This window comes from Pseudophryne corroboree, chromosome 10 (genome assembly GCF_028390025.1).
Source record: "Pseudophryne corroboree isolate aPseCor3 chromosome 10, aPseCor3.hap2, whole genome shotgun sequence".
Lineage (NCBI taxonomy): Eukaryota > Metazoa > Chordata > Amphibia > Anura > Myobatrachidae > Pseudophryne > Pseudophryne corroboree.
Genome location: NC_086453.1, coordinates 328,248,116 through 328,270,417, shown reverse-complemented (window position 1 = coordinate 328,270,417; position 22,302 = coordinate 328,248,116). Strand labels below are relative to the sequence as shown.

Sequence of the window (22,302 nt, the reverse complement as noted above, 5' to 3'; positions counted from 1 at the left end):
AAATACCTTTCTCGTGATCTCTGAGACGGACTTGGTCACCCGATTTTAGATCAGACAAGCTTTTTGCTCGCCTATCATGGAACAGTTTCTGTTATAATGGAGGCATTACTATATATTGTTATTAAATTGGGGGTATTACTATATATTTCTATTATACTGGAGCCATCACTATATATGTTTAGCCTCGTCTCCAGATTACAAAAAAAAATGGCTGTCGTGTGGCCACGCCGCTAGTGTCATGTAGCCACTCCCAATAGCAGCATGACCACGCCCATTTTCCGGCACTCAGTACCACTAAGAAAATATTTCTACTTGCACCACTGGGCAGATGTAACATGTGCAGAGAGATTTAGGCTCAACTTTATTAAGCCATGGTGATAAAAAAAAAAAAAAAACAGCCAATCAGCTCCTAACTGCCATGTTACAGGCTGAGTTTGAAAAATGACAGTTAGGAGCTGGTTGGGTGGTACTTTATATCCGTGCAGTTTATCTCCATCCAAGGCTTGATAAATCTGAGCTTTAGATTTGAGAGGGGCGAAACTCCAATTTGTCATGGTGACTGGTTTGCTGCAATTAGCGTGCCTGAGAACTGGCACATGCGATTAGTCGTACCCCCAAACCACAGCAAATGCACTGTGCGATTGCGGCAGCAACTGCTTGCACCTAATCGCGCGTAGTCTCTGCTGGGATTCCTGCACACATGCATACACATCGCCGCAAAGATGTGCAAGAACTCATCTGTAAGTCGCTATGTAAAAACAAAGCTGTCCAGTATTTGTGGGCTACATGCAAAAGCAACAAAACAAACAAATACAAGCGCTGATAAGATGAATAAAGTATATCTAGTAATATAAGCAGCAAACCAGCTTGAATGCCTGTGAATGTATCCAAAATGACACCTGCACTTAAGCAGGTGAAAAGACACAAGAAACAATGGTTACTTTGGTATTGTGCTAGTTAAACACTCTCAGGGTCTAATTCAGACTGGATCACTGCAGCGGCAGGGCCTGACGGCCGGGAGCCTGACACGGGAGCTGCCCGGCTGCGACCCGTGCTCAGCCCCCTTTCCCATCAGCAGTCACCATCCCGGCATATTGCCGGGTTGGTGACGCTGCTAGTGACGTGGCAGGGGCGGCGCTGGGAGATCACATGATCTCCCAACTCTGCCCTTCCATACAGTGTAAACGGGAGCCGTGTCGGATCGACACGGCTTCCGCTTACACTACAACCCTACCCGGATCATTCCCGTGTCCTACCCAGGTAGATAGGACTGGCTAGGATTCACGGGTCACTTGATCCGGGTTTTTGCGGGGGGACCCTTTTCCACTTGCAAAAAACACGGGTAAATGCGCGCCCCTGTGCATTTACCCGTGTTTTTTGAGCTAGTGGAAAAGGGGTATTACTGATTGTAGATGTGCTAAATTTAGCACATCTATGATCAGCTCTGAATCCCCCCGCTTGGTATTGTGCTAGTTAAACGATCTCAGTCTGATAGGCAGAATCATGGTAGTTTTATTGAAACAAATGTTGTTGCTAAGCACTCAATATTCAAACAAGGGCAACTGGTTGCTCCAAAAACAATAAAAAAATATATATAAAATTATTTGTAACAATGTAACACTCATGCCTGCCTTCCCTCCACGAGTGCGAAAGCATCACATGGCACGCCAGCATTGTCCAGACTGCTCACTACCAACGGCGCTCTAACGCAGTTGGCACGCCCCCTCCTGCCCTGCGACTGCCTCTGCCTGTCAATCAGGCAGAGGCGATCGCAGCCCTGAAATGCTTTTGCATCTCACCGGGCTTCACAGGGTGCGCACACGCAAAGGGCTTCAGACTGTGATCGCTGCCGTTGCAGCGATCGGGTCTGAATTGGGCCCCAAACCATTTTTTATTGTGTCTACATGCAAAAGCAGCTTTTATTTACCCTGCATATAAATACACATATATTTGCTCCACTTGCATCATAACTTGGGGCCTAATTCAGACCTGATCGCTGTTGTGCGGCTTTGCAAGACGGCAGATTATCGATTGACTGCGCATGCGTACGGAAAGAAATCAGAGTTTTTTTTATCGCTAGGTATACGCAGGTTGATTGACAGGAAGCGGGCGTTTGGGGGTGGTAACTGGCCGTTTTCTGGGAATTTCAGGAAAAACACAGGCGTGCCCAAGCGTTTTCAGGGAGGTTGGGCCCCTTAGTCTCCAGGGGCCCTGGTGCAGTCCACCTGCCGCTCCAATGGTAGTTCTGCACCTGCACAGTGCACTTACTACATACAAAACATTTCTAGTATCTTTGCTACATACTATACAATTAGTAATGATACCTGACTAATCTTTACCCACCACCAGTAAAACCAGTGATAACCTCATTGTGAAGCACAGTTACCATGCCAGTATCCCCTAATCTGAAAAAGTGTGTAACAATTGTGTTCCACTGTGCAGCAACGGGACAGCGGTATCAGGTGCTCTGTAACCTGATCAAATACATTCATTCCTGCATAGACAATAACTTTCCTTGTCGGCTCTCTCGTACAGCCTTGCAATGATAGCTGCAAGTACACACAAAGCAGCAGTGTTGTCTCTGTCCATAACTGGATTTCAGATAATTCAGCATTTTACACACAGGGAGCAGAGTTATGAGCAAAGACAAAAAGGGGATATAAAGGCAGCAACTTTGCTCCTGAACAATCCATCTTGCAGTACAAAGGTGCACATAACTTTAGTGTTTGGCATGCAGGGAGAATATGGGCTACTTCTGCATATAGGGGGTAATTCTGAGTTGATCGCAGCAGTAAGTTTTTTAGCAATTGGGCAAAACTATGGCCCTCATTCCGAGTTGTTCGCTCGGTAATTTTCTTCGCATCGCAGCGATTTTCCGCTAATTGCGCATGCGCAATGTTCGCACTGCGATTGCGCCAAGTAAATTTGCTATGCAGTTAGGTTTTTTACTCATGGCATTAAGAGGTTTTTTTCTTCGTTCTGGTGATCGTAGTGTGATTGACAGGAAGTGGGTGTTTCTGGGCGGAAACTGGCCGTTTTATGGGTGTGTGCGAAAAAACGCTGCCGTTTCTTGGAAAAACGTGGGAGTGTCTGAAGAAACGGGGGAGTGTCTGGGTGAACGCTGGGTGTGTTTGTGACGTCAAACCAGGAACGAAACTGACTGAACTGATCGCAGTTGCCGAGTAAGTGTGGAGCTACTCAGAAACTGCTAAGAAGTGTCTATTCGCAATTCTGCTAATCTTTCGTTCGCAATTTTACTATGCTAAGATTCACTCCCAGTAGGCGGCGGCTTAGCGTGTGCAAAGCTGCTAAAAGCAGCTTGCGAGCGAACAACTCGGAATGACCACCTATGTGCACTGCAGGTGTGGCAGATATAACAAGTGCAGAAAGAATTAGATTTGGGTGAGTTATATTGGGGGTAATTCCAAGTTGATCGCAGCAGGAAATTTTTTAGCAGTTGGCCAAAACCATGTGCACTGCAGGGGAGGCAGATATAACATTTGCAGAGAGAGTTAGATTTGGGTGGGTTATTTTGTTTCTGTGCAGGGTAAATACTGGCTGCTTTATTTTTACACTGCAATTTAGATTTCAGTTTGAACACACCCCACCCAAATCTAACTCTCTCTGCACATGTTATATCTGTCCCCCTTGCAGTGCACATGGTTTTGCCCAACTGCTAACAAATTTGATGCTGCGATCAACTCAGAATTAGGCCCATAGTGTAGTTTTGATTTTAGAATTGAGCTAGGACAAGCCCTTCCCTACTCATTCCTATGTACATTTGAAATCTTCCAAACCTGCAGCACCTTCATGGATTTTTCAAGGTCCAACTTTGTGTAATACCCTGGAACTGCAAGTACAAATCAACTGTGGCACTACAGGTGCCAGCATGATTGTAATAAAAGTAAAAGGGTTGTTGGAGCTGCATACAACTGAGCCAGCAGCCTACAGCTTGCAGCACAGAAGGGGTTAACAGCCCAACTCACAGAAACAGATCAGTCTGCAAAAAGCAAATGCAGGACTCACCAAGTTGCAACTCAGGGCGGGAAATCCCAGATGAGCTCAGGGCGGGAAATCCCAGATAGAATGTCTCCCTGGGAATAACAGGTTATAAAAGGCTGCCATGCAGCAGCAGCATGGTCTTTGCAGCCCAGAATCACGTGTGTTAGCTAGCAGAAGCGTGGTGGATTAGCTGGAAAGATGTAGCCCCAGTGAGGGCTCCCCACATGTTTAGGTGGGGAGAGATGCCAGCCACAGCAAGGCACCTGACAGAAGTAGACACCGCAGTGTGAGAGCAGCAGTACTCAGAATCCAGTGAGGGGGTGATGCAGTGAGAAGAATGTGCCACAGGTGTGTCTCATGAGAAGAGATATCTGGGGAGTGGTCGGAAGCCATGCGGCATGATTAGAAGCCCCCCATGGACAAGAGTCCTCGCTATTACAGAGAGAGAGAGAGAGAGAGAGAGAGACGGTAACCTGGTATGTGTAGCACTACTGGTCACAGAATGCCCCGGTACGTAATGCTGTTTGCAATATTCATGCCGCTGCAATTAAGTGATGCGCTGGAGGAGGTGCCCTGATATGTGGTCTAATGTAACCGTTATGCTTTGTGCTGGAGGAGATGCATTAAGAAGTTATTCCTGCTATGCTTTGATGTTAAAATAAACTTTATGCTGTTTATGAGATGGCCTGGCGCCCAATTCTTTATGTGCTGTAGTCCACTCCCACAATGCACCTGTAATTAAACACCTGATTATTCAGGGGACCCTCTGGTATCTGTGCCTGAACCCATGACCAGCCGGGGCAGAGTAAGTGTGATGCACTATACACAGTGACTGCAGATTTTGCATACCTAGTACCAGTGGGGTTTTACATTTGCTCTTATTTTTGCTTTACTTCTTACTCTGCATAAGTCCTCTTAACATATCTCCCAAGGGGTTGTGGTCTCAGGTGGGAGGGCGTGGCCTTGCTGCACATCCTCCAATTTTTGTTATTTTGGGCGCGTACCCAGCGCTCCGCGATAAGCTGGGCAGTCCCAGACTCTTCTCTCTGCACTGTTTAGATGCAAGGCATCTATTCAGGAATCATCTGCTGCTTTGCTGTGCAGTGCACTGACCAAAGACTGCAAGGGGGGAGCCTGACAGCGCATATATACATACATGTCAAGTTGTGTGTAACGTATATGCTGGCTTCCTTACCCGGGGATCAGCTGCCATCACAGCACGCTAGGCATGGCCATCGACCATCGATGATTCAAAATCATTGATGGTTTATGGCCGATGTAGAAAACTTTTGCCATCGATAGGGGGAGAACCAGATGGTTTCACTCCATCGATTGAAAAAAAAGTATTTGTCATACCTTTCTATGTGGTGCCAAGACACGGCATAGCTCAGCCCCCCGACACCCGCTAAGCCCTGCCCCTGGTTTCTCATTGGTCCGCAGACCAGCCAGCACCTGGTTTGTGTACCATCGATGGTTATCATCAATGGACACCCCACCGATGGCAATCCATACAGCACGCACAGGCACACAGTGCTCAGCCTATCTCCAATAAGCACACTCCAAGACGCCTGTGAAAACCGGCCAATGGGAGTCTGGGGGAGGACTAATTGCAGGTCGGCTGAGCACTGTGTGCCTGTGACCCAGTAGCAGACGGTATCTCAATAGCAGGACTGTCCCGCTGTAATTGCTGTAATTGAGAGGTACTGTAAGCTCTCAAGGTAGGGCTATGGATGATGTGCAGCAGAGTCAGTAATCTGTGCAGATCCTCCACAAAGGAGGATGCAATAACAGAGCTATGTATCCTACCCGCAGCCTATCCCTAGCCCCCCACCAGCAGCCTAACCCTCCCTGGTGGTGCCTATCCCTAACCCTCCCTTCCCCGCAGCCTAACCTTCACCCTCCCCACACCCTAAACCTAACCCTCCCTTTCCACACAGCCTAAACCTAACCTCCCCCTCCCCGCAGCCTAAACCTAACCTCCCCCTCCCCGCTGCCTAAACCTAATCCTCCCTTTCCTGCACCCTAGCCCCCCCCCCCCACACCCTCAGCCTAACCGACCCTGGTGTTACCCAACCCTAACTTCCCAACAGCCTAACCCTAACCCTCCCTTTCCAGCATTGGCATTCCTAGTGATGTCGGAGTTCCGGCGCCAGCATCCTGACTGTATCCCTGAGGGAGGGTGCAATGAAAGAACTATGGCGGGAGAGGGGTAATGAGAGACCTATGGAGAGTGGCAGGGCCACCAACAGTGGCCACGGGCCCAGGCAGTGACGGCGGCATCATGGCCAAATTGTCATTTTGACTTAGCAACAGCATTGACTTTGTTTGATTAGAGATTCTGGGGTTAATTTAATAAACAGAAATGTGGCTTTTCTCCACTAAGAACTCCACACAGATTGGTCTCAGATCAGAATAAAAGCCATAACCCCAGTGTGAAGCAGCAATGCTAGCCAGCGTACCATGGTGCTGCCCAGATTTTGATGAAACCTCTGGCGGCATCAGCCAAGTGTTACAGTTCTATTGCATGATCAGATGTCTGAGCACAAACTTACATGGTAAGGTTGCAACAAAATATAGGGGGACATTTACTAAGCAGTGATAAGAGCGGAGAAGTGAGCCAGTGGAGAAGTTGCCCATGGCAACCAATCAGCACTGAAGTAACATCTATAATTTGCATACTATTAAATGATACAGAGCTGCTGATTGGTTGATGGGGCAACTTCTCCACTGGCACACTTCTCCGCTTTTATCACTGCTTAGTAAATGTCTCCCAAAATCTACTGTACGGCTTGTTGCAATAGCCTGCTTCATTTCCTTCTAACCCCTCCCTTGTCACTGAATGGAAGATACAATGTAGAGTTTGGCACCTTTAGAACATGAATAAATGAACAAGAAAGTCGGCCACCTTCAACAATATGCAGTTTATATATTTGTCCTGTACTCACAGTTTTTCCATTTCCTCCTGACAGAGGGCGGAATGTCCAGGATACTGAGAGATCGTCACTCAATGAAGATGAAGAGCTGAATGTACACTTTAGCCGGGTGTCTGTTCCATTCTGAGCCTGGATCTCCTTTGGGGTGTAAATATCCATCGATGAGACTAGAACAAACAGTAGAAAAAAGACGTCACAAGAAACTGATAAAGCTAAATATTTATCGTATATATATAACCCTTTATGAGGTCTAAGAACACTGTACGCTGTTTACTTAAGAAGTACCGTAAGGGTACGCTAGTTGCGTAACGATCGCTCAGCCGTAGGCGAGACGCTCAAGCGTCACGTTCGCTCACGGCCCAGAGATCACAGACAAGCACGCTATTGGCTATGACTAACGTAATGATTCGCTATGGCGTAACGGACGCTCGAGACCACGAGGAGATCACCAGCGGCGCAGACGCTCACAGCGCAAAACCTTTATATCTATACCCTTAACAATGAAATACACAGTAAACCTTAATGTAGAGACAAAGTGTAAGTGCAACCTTGTGTAACCTGATTAACTACAAAGCTGTTTGAGCGTCACCGACGCTCAGAGAATTCTTAGCACTATGAGAAAATACACAGATACTTGTTTTGGGTCCAAAGCCTATTAAATGTATTATAACTAATATACTTGTAAAAAGGAATCACAGTACAAATGATACACTACAATATAACAGAGACTTCCTAACCAAATAACTACACTATAAATACAATACAATACAATCTAATCAAGGGAAAATACGAGAGAAAGAGTAGAGAGAGAGAGAGAGAGAGATGAGAGAAATGGCTCACAGTAAGACAATATGATTACGGAGAAAAACTTACGCACAAGGGGAAACGATCGCATGCGCCTGGACATCCAGCACCCGATTTTCAGCAATGAGAACCGTTGAAGAGTGAGAGCTGGATGTGGTCGGCCTGCCTATTTATGCCCCACACACAATGCAATCTAATGGTCCCTACAATCTGATCGTCCATTGGACACAGGAATTCGGCTTCGCATTATAACAAAAGGTCATAGGTTAATTCATACAGGTGGGCTGTGACGATTTCCAACTGCTCAGGTGGGAGGGAAACTGGGTTTCCCGCCCCATGGGTAATAAAGTGCAAATAAAGTAAATGTTCATAAACTTCTTATGTCCATAACTATTCGCACGAGCGATTGATCTGCTTCAAGCCAACACCGGAATATTTCTAATTAAATATTCTTCCGATGGATACTAAACACCACTGTATTACTCCTGTCTGACCCTTTGTATCAAACAAAGAGGGATTCCTCTGTTCATAAACATTCTATATTAACCAAACTTTCAGAATCTATCAAAGGGACCATGATCTACAAAATACATTATTACTGAAAATATGTTACGATTGAGTCGCACGCTACAACCACATAAACTCTACCGTAAATACGCATACCATGCGCCTGCGGGTGCCCGCGACTGTGAGTATGCGCACGTACGGGAGAGCGTACGCATGCGCAGCACGGACCTGTGTGAGGTGGAAATATGGTAGTGTGCATAGAGATATTTTTCTGACTTTGACAGTCCACCCTTTGGCAGTCAATAATAACTGCCACTTCCTGAAAACATTTCAAAAGGAGAAAAATATATGTCAGGGGTTAATTCATTTCCATGGTTGGGTGAGGGAGGAGAGAGGAGTAGGTGTGAAGAGGGTATGACCTAGTGTGATAGCAGTAGCATGTGTATGAGTCCATGTTTGGGGGGGTCATGTATCATCGTGCCGTACGTGTTGTAAATCAAGCTTCGAGGTATTGCGAAGTATACATTTGATTTCCTTCTTATCCTGTGGTACAGGTCTGTGGATGGGCTGTCAAACTTTACCGAGCTCTTTTCGGATTTTTGAACAAAATGGGGAGCACATTTTAGTTGATGATACATGAATGGGGGGATATGTGATTGCTGATATCTGTGCCTGTATTCCCTATACTATGTGTGTTATTACCTGAGGGTTGTAGAGATGAAGATGAAGAATACTTATGGAAAATGCAATGATATTCTATGTCAGGTAAATGTACATCTGTCGTCGAAGTTTTGTTCGGTATCAGTTGAAAGTCGTCTTCTTTGCGCTGTTTTGCTCATTAAGCGTGAGCAATAAGCTTTGTCAATGCCATTAGATTTACAAAAAATGTTGGGCTAGCGTAATTTTAAGAATTCTAGGGAAACTGGGGATCCATGGCAAAGTTCATCAAGTGTCCATATCTCAAGTGGTCAAAACTTCGTCTTTGGTCTATCCGTTGTCTGTATAGCATCTCATCAACTTCCTCGTCCAAGGGGGTCTTGTTATCTTGGAGAAAAACCAGAAAAACAGGTGAAAGAAACGGACCGTAGAAATCGCATTTTCATCACATCATTGTTTCTATCATTGGGTCGTAAATCAAATCCAGGTTAATTACAGTTTCCCCACTCCTCAAACTCATCACTCTTGTACTTTGTTTGCACCTCATTAAAGCCTGCCCGCATCTAAATATCAATCCAATAGATATAACAACACCTAAAATACATAGGAGAAACTTTCCAACATCCATTATGACTCCTTGAGCCCAGTCTCCCAAACCGGAGAACCAATTTCGCGGGTTCAACCATGACACCCAACCAGTCAGCTCATTACCTACAGCAGCAAGAGTGAGATTGTGTTTTCTGCGAAATTCCCACTTTAATTGGAGAATATCGTCCATCTTTTGGTCTATGACCTCTACCGGATCCTCGGTGCTATTCGTGATATACGTGCAACACTTCACGCCGTACTGTGTTGCCAATGTAACACAATATCCGCCTGTCACTGCTGTGAGGTAATTAAGAACCATTCTATGCTGTACCAGTTCTGTTTTATAAGCTTGAAGTTCTCTTCCAGTGTATCTAAACGTGTCATCATACATTTCAGTGATATTATCTAACAAATTGGCGAGTGCGGAAATGTATCTATAATTCATCACTCCTCGAGCGGTGCGAGTGAAATCTAACGCCACCAGAACCTGAATCCCGGTGGATTCATGGATCAGATCAGAGGCCGGATGCTCTAACCTTTCTGACAGTTGTCTTTTAACTCGGTGCTCGTAATGAGTGTGAGTATAAGGAGCTTGGGCACCACGGTGTATGTCTTTCATTTTGTCATGTGTTACAGTCATCACTTCAGGCAATACTTTTCCAATATAACACAATCCTTCAGAGTTTGGGGCAAGCCACTTGTACGCCTTTCTCCCGCATATGAAATATGCATCATCGGGGAGAACATATGGGACGGAGAAAGACATTACCATATTACACACCTTCCAGGTGAAATCTCCTAGCCCTAATTCTTCCATCTGCTTAATGCACGTATCAGGTTGTACGATATGTGCACAGTATCCTGGTGATACTTCTCCAACTCTAGTAATCCTATTTCCTAAGGTGTATCTATACCGGAAAGATTTTCCTCTACTGGCTATGTGGCGTACAAGCTCTGTATCTGTAGGCATTCTATCAGCTCTATGTGAAAAGGTCATGGTGTGGTTACTCCATGACACTTCCCAATTTCCCGGCTTTCTGGGATTGGAGATGTTGAAACATAATAGGGACCTATCCACGTGGTATTGGTGGAGCTTCAAACTAGGAGGGCTGGAGATATTAAACCTCCGGTCCACCGGTCTCCCACCATTTAACTCAAGTACCTCCCCTATCGTTAAAGGAAATGGTACTAGCCCTGATTTGCTATGACCCTGAGGTACTTGAGAGCATACCCAACAATCTGTTTTGTTTAATACGTTACCCACTAAGGAGTGATAGTCACTCAATGGATGCCGGTCCATATGGATATTAAAACTGGATTGGCATTTCTTTATGCACCCATCCTCAATGACATTGTTACAGAGCCTACAGATACAGTTTTCTTCAGCTAACAATCCGTCACAATTTCTTCTATGATCAATGCTATCGGATCGTTTTCTGATACTCGCCTTTGCTTGTTGGTTAGGTTGATCTTGGAAAACTACGCCTCCATCTTTATCATCAGAACCCATTCCAGAACCTCTATCGACCTCCATGGTACTCTCGCCGGAACAGACTGCTCTGGTTAACATCATGGTCAACAGGAAAATCCGGATCACAGTCTCTTGGGGCAAGTCCATCTTTGAGGAGGAGATGAAGAAGAATGAGAAGGAGGAAAAATACATTTGAGGGAGAGGGGATGGGAAGTGGAGAAAAACAATAAAAGGGAGTGGGGAGTCGACAACAGCTCTCGGTCTTCAAGGCTCAGGTGCCGCCTCAGTCCTCCTGGAACAGACACTCCAGTGATACAACCTCTACCGTCTGTTCCTTATCACGGGACTTCTCTGGATCAGCAACCTTCTTGCAGTGGGATGAATGGACCCAAGTCTCTCTCTCAGCAACCTTCAATGCTGTAGTGCTAGTCAATAAGACCTGGTATGGTCCTTCCCATCTGTCAATAAGGCAACCTGAGCGTAGAAAATTTCGTATCATTACATAATCCCCAGGTTCAATGTCATGACAATTACTATCAGGTAGATCAGGAATCACCAACTTCAGATTATCATTTTGATTCCTTAACTGTTTACTCATGTTAATCAAGTACTTTACAGTTACTTCATTGTTACATTTCAAATCATCTTGAGGGTTAATCATGACATGCGGTTGTCGACCAAATAAGATTTCAAAGGGGGACAGATTAAGAGGGGACCTGGGAGTGGTTCTGATACTATACAATACAATGGGTAAAGCTTCTGGCCATGTCAATCCTGTCTCTGCCATCACTTTACTCAATTTATTTTTAATAGTGCTGTTCACTCTTTCGACCTTCGCACTCGCCTGTGGACGGTACGGAGTGTGCAGCTTGCTATCCCCATCAACTTACACATTCCTTGGAAGACATCACCTGTAAAATGGGTACCCCTATCACTTTCGATTATTCTAGGGATACCATATCTACATACAAATTCCTGCACAATTTTCTTAGCTGTAAACATAGCGGTATTTGTAGCTGCAGGAAATGCTTCGACCCAATTTGAGAAAACATCTATACAAACAAGTACATATTTCAAATTCCGACAAGGGGGTAATTGAATGAAGTCAATTTGTATTACCTGGAAAGGGCCGCCGCCAGGTGGGATATGGGATGGTTCTGTAGGTATTGCCTTTCCAATATTCTTTCTCAGACAGGTAAGGCATGACATTGCTCTTTTACTCGCATGAGAGGAGAATCCTGGGGCGCACCAATAGGCTCTTACCAATTTGCACATCCCTTCCTTGCCTAGATGAGTCAGCCCGTGAGCTGCTTCAGCCAGACATGGAAGATATGCTCTGGGGGCCACTGGTTTACCATGTCCATCCGTCCAGAGTCCTGAGGACTCTTGGCTACATCCCTTTGCCTTCCAGACTGCCTTTTCCTGTGTGGAACACAAATTTTGCATTTCACACAACTTCTGTGTGTTAATGGTATTAAATACCATCAATTGTGTGGTGTCTGTCTGTATGGGGGTAGCAGCTGCTAACTTAGCAGCTTCGTCTGCTCGGCTGTTACCAAGTGATACCGGGTCTTGGCTATATGTGTGTGCTTTACACTTGATAACAGCCACTCTGTCGGGTTCCTGTATCGCTGTTAGAAGCCTTTTTATGTGAGCTGCATGCGCTACCGGTGTACCAGCTGCCGTCATGAAATTTCTGAGGCGCCATAGGGCTCCGAAATCATGGACTACCCCGAATGCGTATCTAGAATCGGTGTAGATATTGGCTGACTTACCCTTAGCCAATTCACATGCTCTGGTTAGGGCGACCAGTTCAGCAACCTGGGCTGAGTGAGGTGGGCCTAGCGGTTCCGCTTCTATGGTGTCTTGGTCATCTACGACTGCGTATCCAGTACACAAGTCTCCCGAGTCTGACTGTCTGTGACAACTACCGTCCGTGTAGAACGTGAGTTCTGCATCTTCCAGTGGGTTGTCACTGATGTCAGGCCTTGCGGTAAAATTTTGGGTCAAATATTCCATACAATCATGTGTATCTTCCTTTGTATTGAATCCTCCTTCCCCAGCACTCTCACCTTCCACCCTTTGTGCCTGACCAGGCACACCTGGGAGATATGTTGCAGGATTTAATGCACTGCATCTCCTTATGGTGATGTTTACGGGGGCCATTAGTGCCAATTCCCATCTTGTAAACCTCGCTGATGAGACGTGTCTGGTTTGGGCAGAATTCAATAAGGCTGATACTGCATGTGGCGTATGGATTGTGAGGTTGTGGCCTAGCACGACGTCTTCGCTTTTTGTCACTAGCAATGCTATCGCAGCAACGCTTCGCAAGCATGTGGGGAGGGATCGCGCTACCGTGTCTAGCTGAGCGCTGTAGTATGCAACTGGCCTGCTGGCATCACCGTGTTTTTGGGTTAGTACACCTGCTGCGCAACCTGCACTTTCTGTTCCGTATAGTTCAAAGGGTTTCCCATAGTCTGGCATACCTAGCGCTGGCGCCTGCGTTAGGCACTGTTTGAGTCTCTCAAATGCTGTTTCGGATTCGTCTGTATGCAAAATCCTATCAGGTTTGTTTGAGGAGACCATTTCCTGCAAAGGTAGCGCCAATATGGAAAACCCTGGGATCCAATTACGGCAATACCCACACATTCCTAAAAACGTTCTGATCTGTTGCTGGGTTTGTGGTAGAGTCATGTCTCTAATTGCTTGGATTCTATCAGCGGTCAGGTGTCTCAGTCCTTGTGTTAGACAGTGTCCCAAATATTTTACCTTAGTTTGGCATAATTGCAACTTGTCTTTGGACACCTTGTGTCCGGTGTCTGAAAGATGAAACAGGAGCTGTTTCGTATCCTTCAGAGATGCTTCCAGTGAATCTGAACACAGTAATAAATCGTCCACATACTGTATCAATACTGATCCACTGTCTGGTTGGAAAGACTGTAAACAATCATGCAAAGCCTGAGAAAATATACTTGGACTATCTATGAAACCTTGGGGCAATCGAGTCCACATGTATTGGACTCCTCTGTATGTGAATGCAAACAAATATTGGCTGTCAGGGTGCAGAGGTACCGAAAAGAAAGCGGAGCAGAGGTCAATAACAGTGAAAAATTTGGCAGTGGGAGGGATTTGCATTAGGATGACAGCTGGATTTGGCACTACGGGGAACTGACTCTCAACTATTTTGTTAATCCCCCTTAGATCCTGCACTAGCCTGTAACCCCTCCCCCCACTCTTCTTAACAGGGAAGATGGGACTATTGGCAGTGCTGGACGTTCTTACCAGAATGCCCTGTTGTAGCAAGCGCTCTATTACTGGGTAAACTCCTAACTCCACCTCTGGCTTCAGAGGATATTGTGGGATTTTTGGAGCTATCCTACCATCTTTTACTTGTACCACTACTGGAGCTACGTTTGCCATTAATCCAGTGCCCTGTCCGTCTTTTGTCCAAAGTGACTCTGGTATCTGAGATGTCATCTCTTCTATTTGGGATGGATTCCTATTTGTCATAATGGTATGTGACATTAATTTTGATGGGGAGTCTAACATGTCTCGCACTTCCTGAGCGTGTTTCTCAGGTATGTCCAAGAATACACCTTCAGGAGTACAATAAATGACGCACCCCATTTTACACAGTAAGTCTCTTCCCAGGAGATTGGTTGGTGCCGATGCAGCCAGCAAAAAGGAATGCTTGGTATGCAAAGGCCCTATTGTAATCTCGGCTGGTTTGCTAACAGGGTAGTGCTGGACTACTCCTGTTACTCCCATGGCTGGAATTGTCCTACCAGTGGTTCTCATGCCCACTGTCGAATTTATCACTGACTTGGCCGCCCCTGTGTCTACAAGAAAGTTTAAAGTTTTACCAGCTACATTGATTGTGACCTCGGGTTCACTTTCAAGGTTGGCAATTAATTTTACTGGCTGCAGATTACAGGTATGGCCACACCCCTATTGGTATGATGACCTCCCTGAATCCCGCTGGCAGCAACTACTTGTGAGGGGGATAGTTGGGAACTACCAGAGGCATGCCAGTCTCTGTTTGGGGGATATCTTTTTGTTTCCCCTGTATGTGGCTCATAACTCCGTTTCTGCGGACCTTGCTCCCAATGTCGTGTGTCGTGTCGTTGTCTAGGGGTTTGGTATGAGTTTCGTGGATTCTTTAATCTACAATCTCGTGCCATGTGTCCCTGTTTGTGACAAGAATAACAAGTAACCATACTTGACTTACCCACAGGATTTGGTGATACAAACAAAGGCTGCCTTGTGGTCAGAGCCTGTATACTTACTGACAATTTGTCACCTTGTTGTTCCCTGTGTCTGGTGATGTTTCTGTCGTGATCAATAGCAGCCTCTCTCAAAGTAGCCACAGACAGACCTCGCCAACATGGTTGCGTGGTCTGTACCCTAGTCTTCAATGACTCTTTTAAACCATCCATCAGTACCGATACTGCTACTTCCCGATGGTTTGTGTCTGTTTTAATGTCCTCTATACCTGTGTATTTTGCCATTTCTAATAATGCTCTGTGAAAATACTCTGCAGCTGTCTCTGACTCCTTCTGTTTAATGGAGAATATCTTATTCCATTTAGCTACTGCTGGGAAATACTCTTTTAGCTGCAAGTTTATTCTTTTCACATTATCTTGGTTGTACACATCTGTAAGAGGTACATCATGATCTAGTCCGCAATCAGCTAAAAATTGAGTTGCGTCGACATTTGAGGGTAAACATGCTCTCAGCAATATCTGCCAGTCTTTATTGTTGGGCTCTACAGTGTTACCTAAGTCTCTGATGTATTTTTGACTGGCAACTAAGTCTTTTCTAGGGTCAGGAAATTCAGACACTATGGTCCTTAATTCCATTCGGGAAAATGGAGTATACATGGCAATGTTCCTAATGGGAGTGGCTCCTGATGCGTCTGTTTTCCCATTTGGCACTGCTATTACTCTAACAGGTGTAATTCTAACAACCTCATTCTGTGTAGATTCTACAGGCTGTGGTGAAATAGTTTCAGCATAATGCATGGTGCCGTACTTACCAGTTGATACGACCTCACCTATCCCTCCGCTAGGGGCCTTTACTAATCTCGTGGGTGGAGCTGTGCCTACTGTGGTCTCTGCTATGGTGGCTGCTAGAGAGAGCGCTGAAATCGTTGCCGATTCGTCCTCTTGATCACACTCCTGAGGAAAGTTCAAAACAGGGTACAACTTGCACGGGTTAATACTTGCATGGGTTAATGGGTTAACATTATCATTAACATTTACACAGTTACTAAGTGATTTTTTGTTACACCTTAGTGCGTCTTTCTCCGTAATCAACTTCTCTCCTGATATATATGGTGGCGGCGGGGCCGTGGCAATTAATTTTCTGTCAGAGCCAGATCCCGCCGCCTGAGCCAAACCTCTCTGTATCTCACCTTCCTGTTGCCACAACTGTAAATAATCATAATGCTGAATTCGTCTCTTTGTTGATTTTATGAGACATATCCTCCTCCTTAAATTTTGTAACACTTCTGAGCTGAAGCTCCCTATTCTTGGGAATTTCTCCCCGTCATGCACAGTCATTCTCTCCCATTCATCACATAAAGTTTCTGTGTGACTTCCATATTTCTCACACATGATATACCTGGCCGACCCAATTGGCCGGACCACTGAATCAACCCGAACCGAGGTTGATCGCCCCCTACCTGAACAAGTGGCCCCCATAGTTCGAAAGTGTTGCTTTATTTAGCCAACCCTTTACGAAAAACCAAATGCCAACAATAGGCTGACGGTGGCGGCTTACCGAGTACCCCACTCACTCGCCCACGCCGACCTATACGATCTGATCACACCGATATGGTGCTGGCGTACTCGACCTAGGGCCCCTGCGACCTGAACCTCTATTTACTGGAACCTGTGAGGGTTATCCGAAGAACACTTACTCTTTCCAGTAACTATTGGTTGCTGGATAGTTCCTGAGTGAGCAGCGAACTTCCCTTAAAATAAAAAAAATTACACAAATCACGTTAGAGTGTACAGATAGCGTTTGTGACCCCTTTACTCTAATGGTATTAGGTCAGATTACTAACTACTGCACACACTTACGTGCGGTCCAGTCGTTCAGTACACAAACAACTAAGCTTATGTACGGAAAGACCAATGGAATCGAAACTTACGACTGCGAATTCCTTCAGCCAGAGCTTATATGGCCTATATGGGTGTTGCACCAACCCTTTTCGGTGTTGTGCCTGTGAACTGTATAGCGGACTTCCTTGTCGGCTGTACCTGGACCTCCTGGTCTGTTATGACCTCCTGGTCTTGTTACAGTGTGACCTCCTGGTCTTGTTACAGTGTGACCTCCTGGTCCGCTATACTCTAATGCTCAAAATTGTATTTAACCAGAGATGCCTCCCTAGCCACCGTGCACGTCACTTACACGCATGTACCTCACGAGTACTCGACTTTTCTTGTGGTTCAACCTTTAAAAATTGTAAAAACACTCACTCATCACATGTACACTTTTGTTTCTATTTCTATTTCTGCGCAGAAAATTTTCTTTAGCCCAGCTGTGTTACCAATTAGGAGCAGGATCTGTTAATTTAAATTTTTGGATTTCCAAAAAAATAGACTTGCGTTATTTACCGCCTGTTGCGCTATTTACCGCTTTGCGTTAAAAATCAACTTATCGTGACTTGAGCTACGTGGGCGTAACCGGACGCTACGTTGCGTAATGAACGCTGCGTGCGTCGGCCTTTGGATTGCGTACGCTAGTCTTTGTTAGAGACACGTGTACGCAAAACAAAGATCCACCGTAACACAATATACTTTTATCAATGTAAACGATCCCTGATCATCTACCGCGTACCCCACTGGCTTTGCCTTATCTCCCAGGCAAACCTGTGTGTTTGTCTACACTTTTAACTATTACCTCTATTCTTAAACTATGAAATAACAGCAAGTCTCTTTTAGCACTTTTCTATCAACTATAAAACTGGCAGACAGGATGGTGATATACGACAAATGAAATACACAGATGGAAAAGAAATGCAGATATATATATGTATGCGTGCGTATATACGCAAGACAGAAGAAAAATAAACAGTTTTAAAAAAAAAAAAAAAACACAAGCGTTTTGTTCTTACCTCCGGTTCCCGGATTCCTTCAGCACTCGTTATCTAAGCGAAGCAGACGCTTATCCCGTCAGCACTACGAGACAACCTCCCGCCCTTTGCTGAGGGATAATGTCTGCTGATCTACCTAGTGCAGATATGTGAAGGACAGGACGAGCCGCCAATTGGTAAAGCTAAATATTTATCGTATATATATAACCCTTTATGAGGTCTAAGAACACTGTACGCTGTTTACTTAAGAAGTACCGTAAGGGTACGCTAGTTGCGTAACGATCGCTCAGCCGTAGGCGAGACGCTCAAGCGTCACGTTCGCTCACGGCCCAGAGATCACAGACAAGCACGCTATTGGCTATGACTAACGTAATGATTCGCTATGGCGTAACGGACGCTCGAGACCACGAGGAGATCACCAGCGGCGCAGACGCTCACAGCGCAAAACCTTTATATCTATACCCTTAACAATGAAATACACAGTAAACCTTAATGTAGAGACAAAGTGTAAGTGCAACCTTGTGTAACCTGATTAACTACAAAGCTGTTTGAGCGTCACCGACGCTCAGAGAATTCTTAACACTATGAGAAAATACACAGATACTTGTTTTGGGTCCAAAGCCTATTAAATGTATTATAACTAATATACTTGTAAAAAGGAATCACAGTACAAATGATACACTACAATATAACAGAGACTTCCTAACCAAATAACTACACTATAAATACAATACAATACAATCTAATCAAGGGAAAATACGAGAGAAAGAGTAGAGAGAGAGAGAGAGAGAGATGAGAGAAATGGCTCACAGTAAGACAATATGATTACGGAGAAAAACTTACGCACAAGGGGAAACGATCGCATGCGCCTGGACATCCAGCACCCGATTTTCAGCAATGAGAACCGTTGAAGAGTGAGAGCTGGATGTGGTCGGCCTGCCTATTTATGCCCCACACACAATGCAATCTAATGGTCCCTACAATCTGATCGTCCATTGGACACAGGAATTCGGCTTCGCATTATAACAAAAGGTCATAGGTTAATTCATACAGGTGGGCTGTGACGATTTCCAACTGCTCAGGTGGGAGGGAAACTGGGTTTCCCGCCGCATGGGTAATAAAGTGCAAATAAAGTAAATGTTCATAAACTTCTTATGTCCATAACTATTCGCACGAGCGATTGATCTGCTTCAAGCCAACACCGGAATATTTCTAATTAAATATTCTTCCGATGGATACTAAACACCACTGTATTACTCCTGTCTGACCCTTTGTATCAAACAAAGAGGGATTCCTCTGTTCATAAACATTCTATATTAACCAAACTTTCAGAATCTATCAAAGGGACCATGATCTACAAAATACAGTATTACTGAAAATATGTTACGATTGAGTCGCACGCTACAACCACATAAACTCTACCGTAAATACGCATACCATGCGCCTGCGGGTGCCCGCGACTGTGAGTATGCGCACGTACGGGAGAGCGTACGCATGCGCAGCACGGACCTGTGTGAGGTGCAAATATGGTAGTGTGCATAGAGATATTTTTCTGACTTTGACAAAACGTACAGGCACAGTCACCCCTCACCCCCAGGCAAATTGTACTCTTTGTCATTACAGCTAGGGAAGCCAATCCCGGGCCATTTTTTCAATCCCGGGCATCGGGATTGAAAAATGGCCAATCCCGGGATTCCCGTGAATTGGCTTTTAAGTGTGTGGCCTCCCCCTCGCCCCACCCCGCCCCGCCCGCCCTGCACACATTACTAACCGTATACCGAGGGCGGGCGGGTGAGGAACTCTTCCTACACTCCCTCAGTGCTCGGTTGACGGCGCAGAGGGGGAGCCGGACGGAGGAAGCCGGGCAGCGACTGAGCGTCCTGTGGACGCTCAACGCTGATCCCTCAATCCCTGGGATTGGACCATCTCCGGGAGAGAGCTGCCAGGACGGCTCAATGGAGGGGCTGGGCAGGAAAATGACGAGAGGAGTGGGCGGGGAGGAGGCGGAACGAGGGCGGGGTTACACCATTGAGCCACGCCCCCCCGCTCGGTAATGCCGCTATAACCGGCATTTTATAGCAGGGGGCGTGACTATGATGACGCGATTCAACAAGAATCGCGTCATCTACTGTCCGGACCGCCCACTTTACTCTCAAAGTGGGCGGCCGGGCAGGGGGTAAGTTAAAAACCGGGAGACTTGTCTGCTCTTCCGTGGGGCCGGGAGGGTCACCCGATTTTCGGGAGCCTCCCGGCCATTCCGGGAGAGTAGGCAAGTATGCCCCAATCCTCCTGTCTGTGGTAAAAAGCAGACCCCAATCCTCCTGCCTGTGGTAAAAAGCAGACCCCAATCCTCCTGCCTGTGGTAAAAAGCAGACCCCAATCCTCCTGTCTGTGGTAAAAAGCAGACCCCAATCCTCCTGTCTGTGGTAAAAAGCAGACCCCAATCCTCCTGTCTGTGGTAAAAAGCAGACCCCAATCCTCCTGTCTGTGGTAAAAAGCAGACCCCAATCCTCCTGTCTGTGGTAAAAAGCAGACACTCCAATCCTCCTGTCTGTGGTAAAAAGCAGACCCCAATCCTCCTGTCTGTGGTAAAAAGCAGACCCCAATCCTCCTGCCTGTGGTAAAAAGCAGACCCCAATCCTCCTGTCTGTGGTAAAAAGCAGACCCCAATCCTCCTGCCTGTGGTAAAAAGCAGACCCCAATCCTCCTGTCTGTGGTAAAAAGCAGACCCCAATCCTCCTGTCTGTGGTAAAAAGCAGACCCCAATCCTCCTGTCTGTGGTAAAAAGCAGACCCCAATCCTCCTGTCTGTGGTAAAAAGCAGACCCCAATCCTCCTGTCTGTGGTAAAAAGCAGACCCCAATCCTCCTGTCTGTGGTAAAACACAAACACCAAAGCTGGTGCCCAACTCTGGTCGATACTGTAAAAAAGCAGACACCCAATCCTGGAGTCTGCGGTACCCCAACCTTGATGTCTAGGATGAAAAGCAGATCCCAATAATCCCAGCCAGTGGTTAAGGTAAAAAGCAGACCCCCAATCCTGGTTTCTAGGGTCAAAAGCAGACCCCCCAGTCTTGGTTGCAAGGTTAGAATGCATCCCACAATCATATAGGGTACTCTGAAAAGACAGCAGACCCCATCATCTGTAAGTCTCATCACTCTGTCCTCTTACACTGGTGGATTATCACAGCAGATAGAAGTCCTCTGGTCCTCCTCTAGTGAGCTCTGCCCGGCTGCTAGAGGTCACTGAACGTAGAGCCTCACATTACCACCTGTGATAATAATACGAAGCTTCTGTAACTGACATCAGACCTGATACAGAGGTGGATGCAAATGATGACACCGTTGTGTTTTTGTACACAGCGGCTGTGCGAAATATACAAAAGCTGCAGGTAATGACTTGTATCAAGACGCCCACTGCCGGCTTAAGTGATCTGCTGCTTGCTTCCAAAGACACTGCCATCAGAAATGATGGGGCCCGGTGCTGACAAAATAGGCAGCCTCCACCACACACACTGCCCCATAGCTCCCCTCATCCCCCCACCCCACACTGCCCCATAGCCACACACACACACACACACACACACACACACAAACACTGCCCTTAGCCACACATACTGCCCCATAGCCACACACATACGCACTGCTCCATAGCCATACACACACTGGCCCATAGCCATACACATACACACACACTGCCCCATAGCCACGCACACACTGCCCCATAGCCACACACATACACAAACACTGCCCCATAGCCACACACACATACAAACACTGCCCCATAGTCACGCACACACACACACACACTGCCCCATAGCCATACACAAACACTGCCCCATAGCCATACACACATACAAACACTGCCCCATAGTCACGCACACACACACACACTGCCCCATAGCCACACACATACACACTGCCCCATAGCCACACACACATACAAACACTGCCCCATAGTCACGCACACACACACACACACACTGCCCCATAGCCACACACATACACAAACACTGCCCCATAGTCACGCACACACACACACACACACTGCCCCATAGCCACACACATACACACTGCCCCATAGCCACACACATACAAACACTGCCCCATAGTCACGCACACACACACACACACACACACACACACTGCCCCATAGCCACACACATACACAAACACTGCCCCATAGCCACACACACATACAAACACTGCCCCATAGTCACGCACACACGCACACACACACACA

At 46.2% G+C, this 22,302-nt stretch overlaps 1 protein-coding gene across 1 annotated transcript in view; it reads right to left on the bottom strand.

The window, feature by feature from the left end:
• The window catches only part of MPZL2 (myelin protein zero like 2), a 66,753-nt gene that overhangs the window by 20,904 nt on the left and 23,547 nt on the right, over window positions 1-22,302 (bottom strand). Inside the window, exon 2 of the mRNA XM_063943591.1 lies at window positions 6,948-7,102. Within this exon, the coding sequence (XP_063799661.1) occupies window positions 6,948-7,102 (155 nt within the window). The remainder of the gene's footprint in view (window positions 1-6,947; window positions 7,103-22,302) is intronic.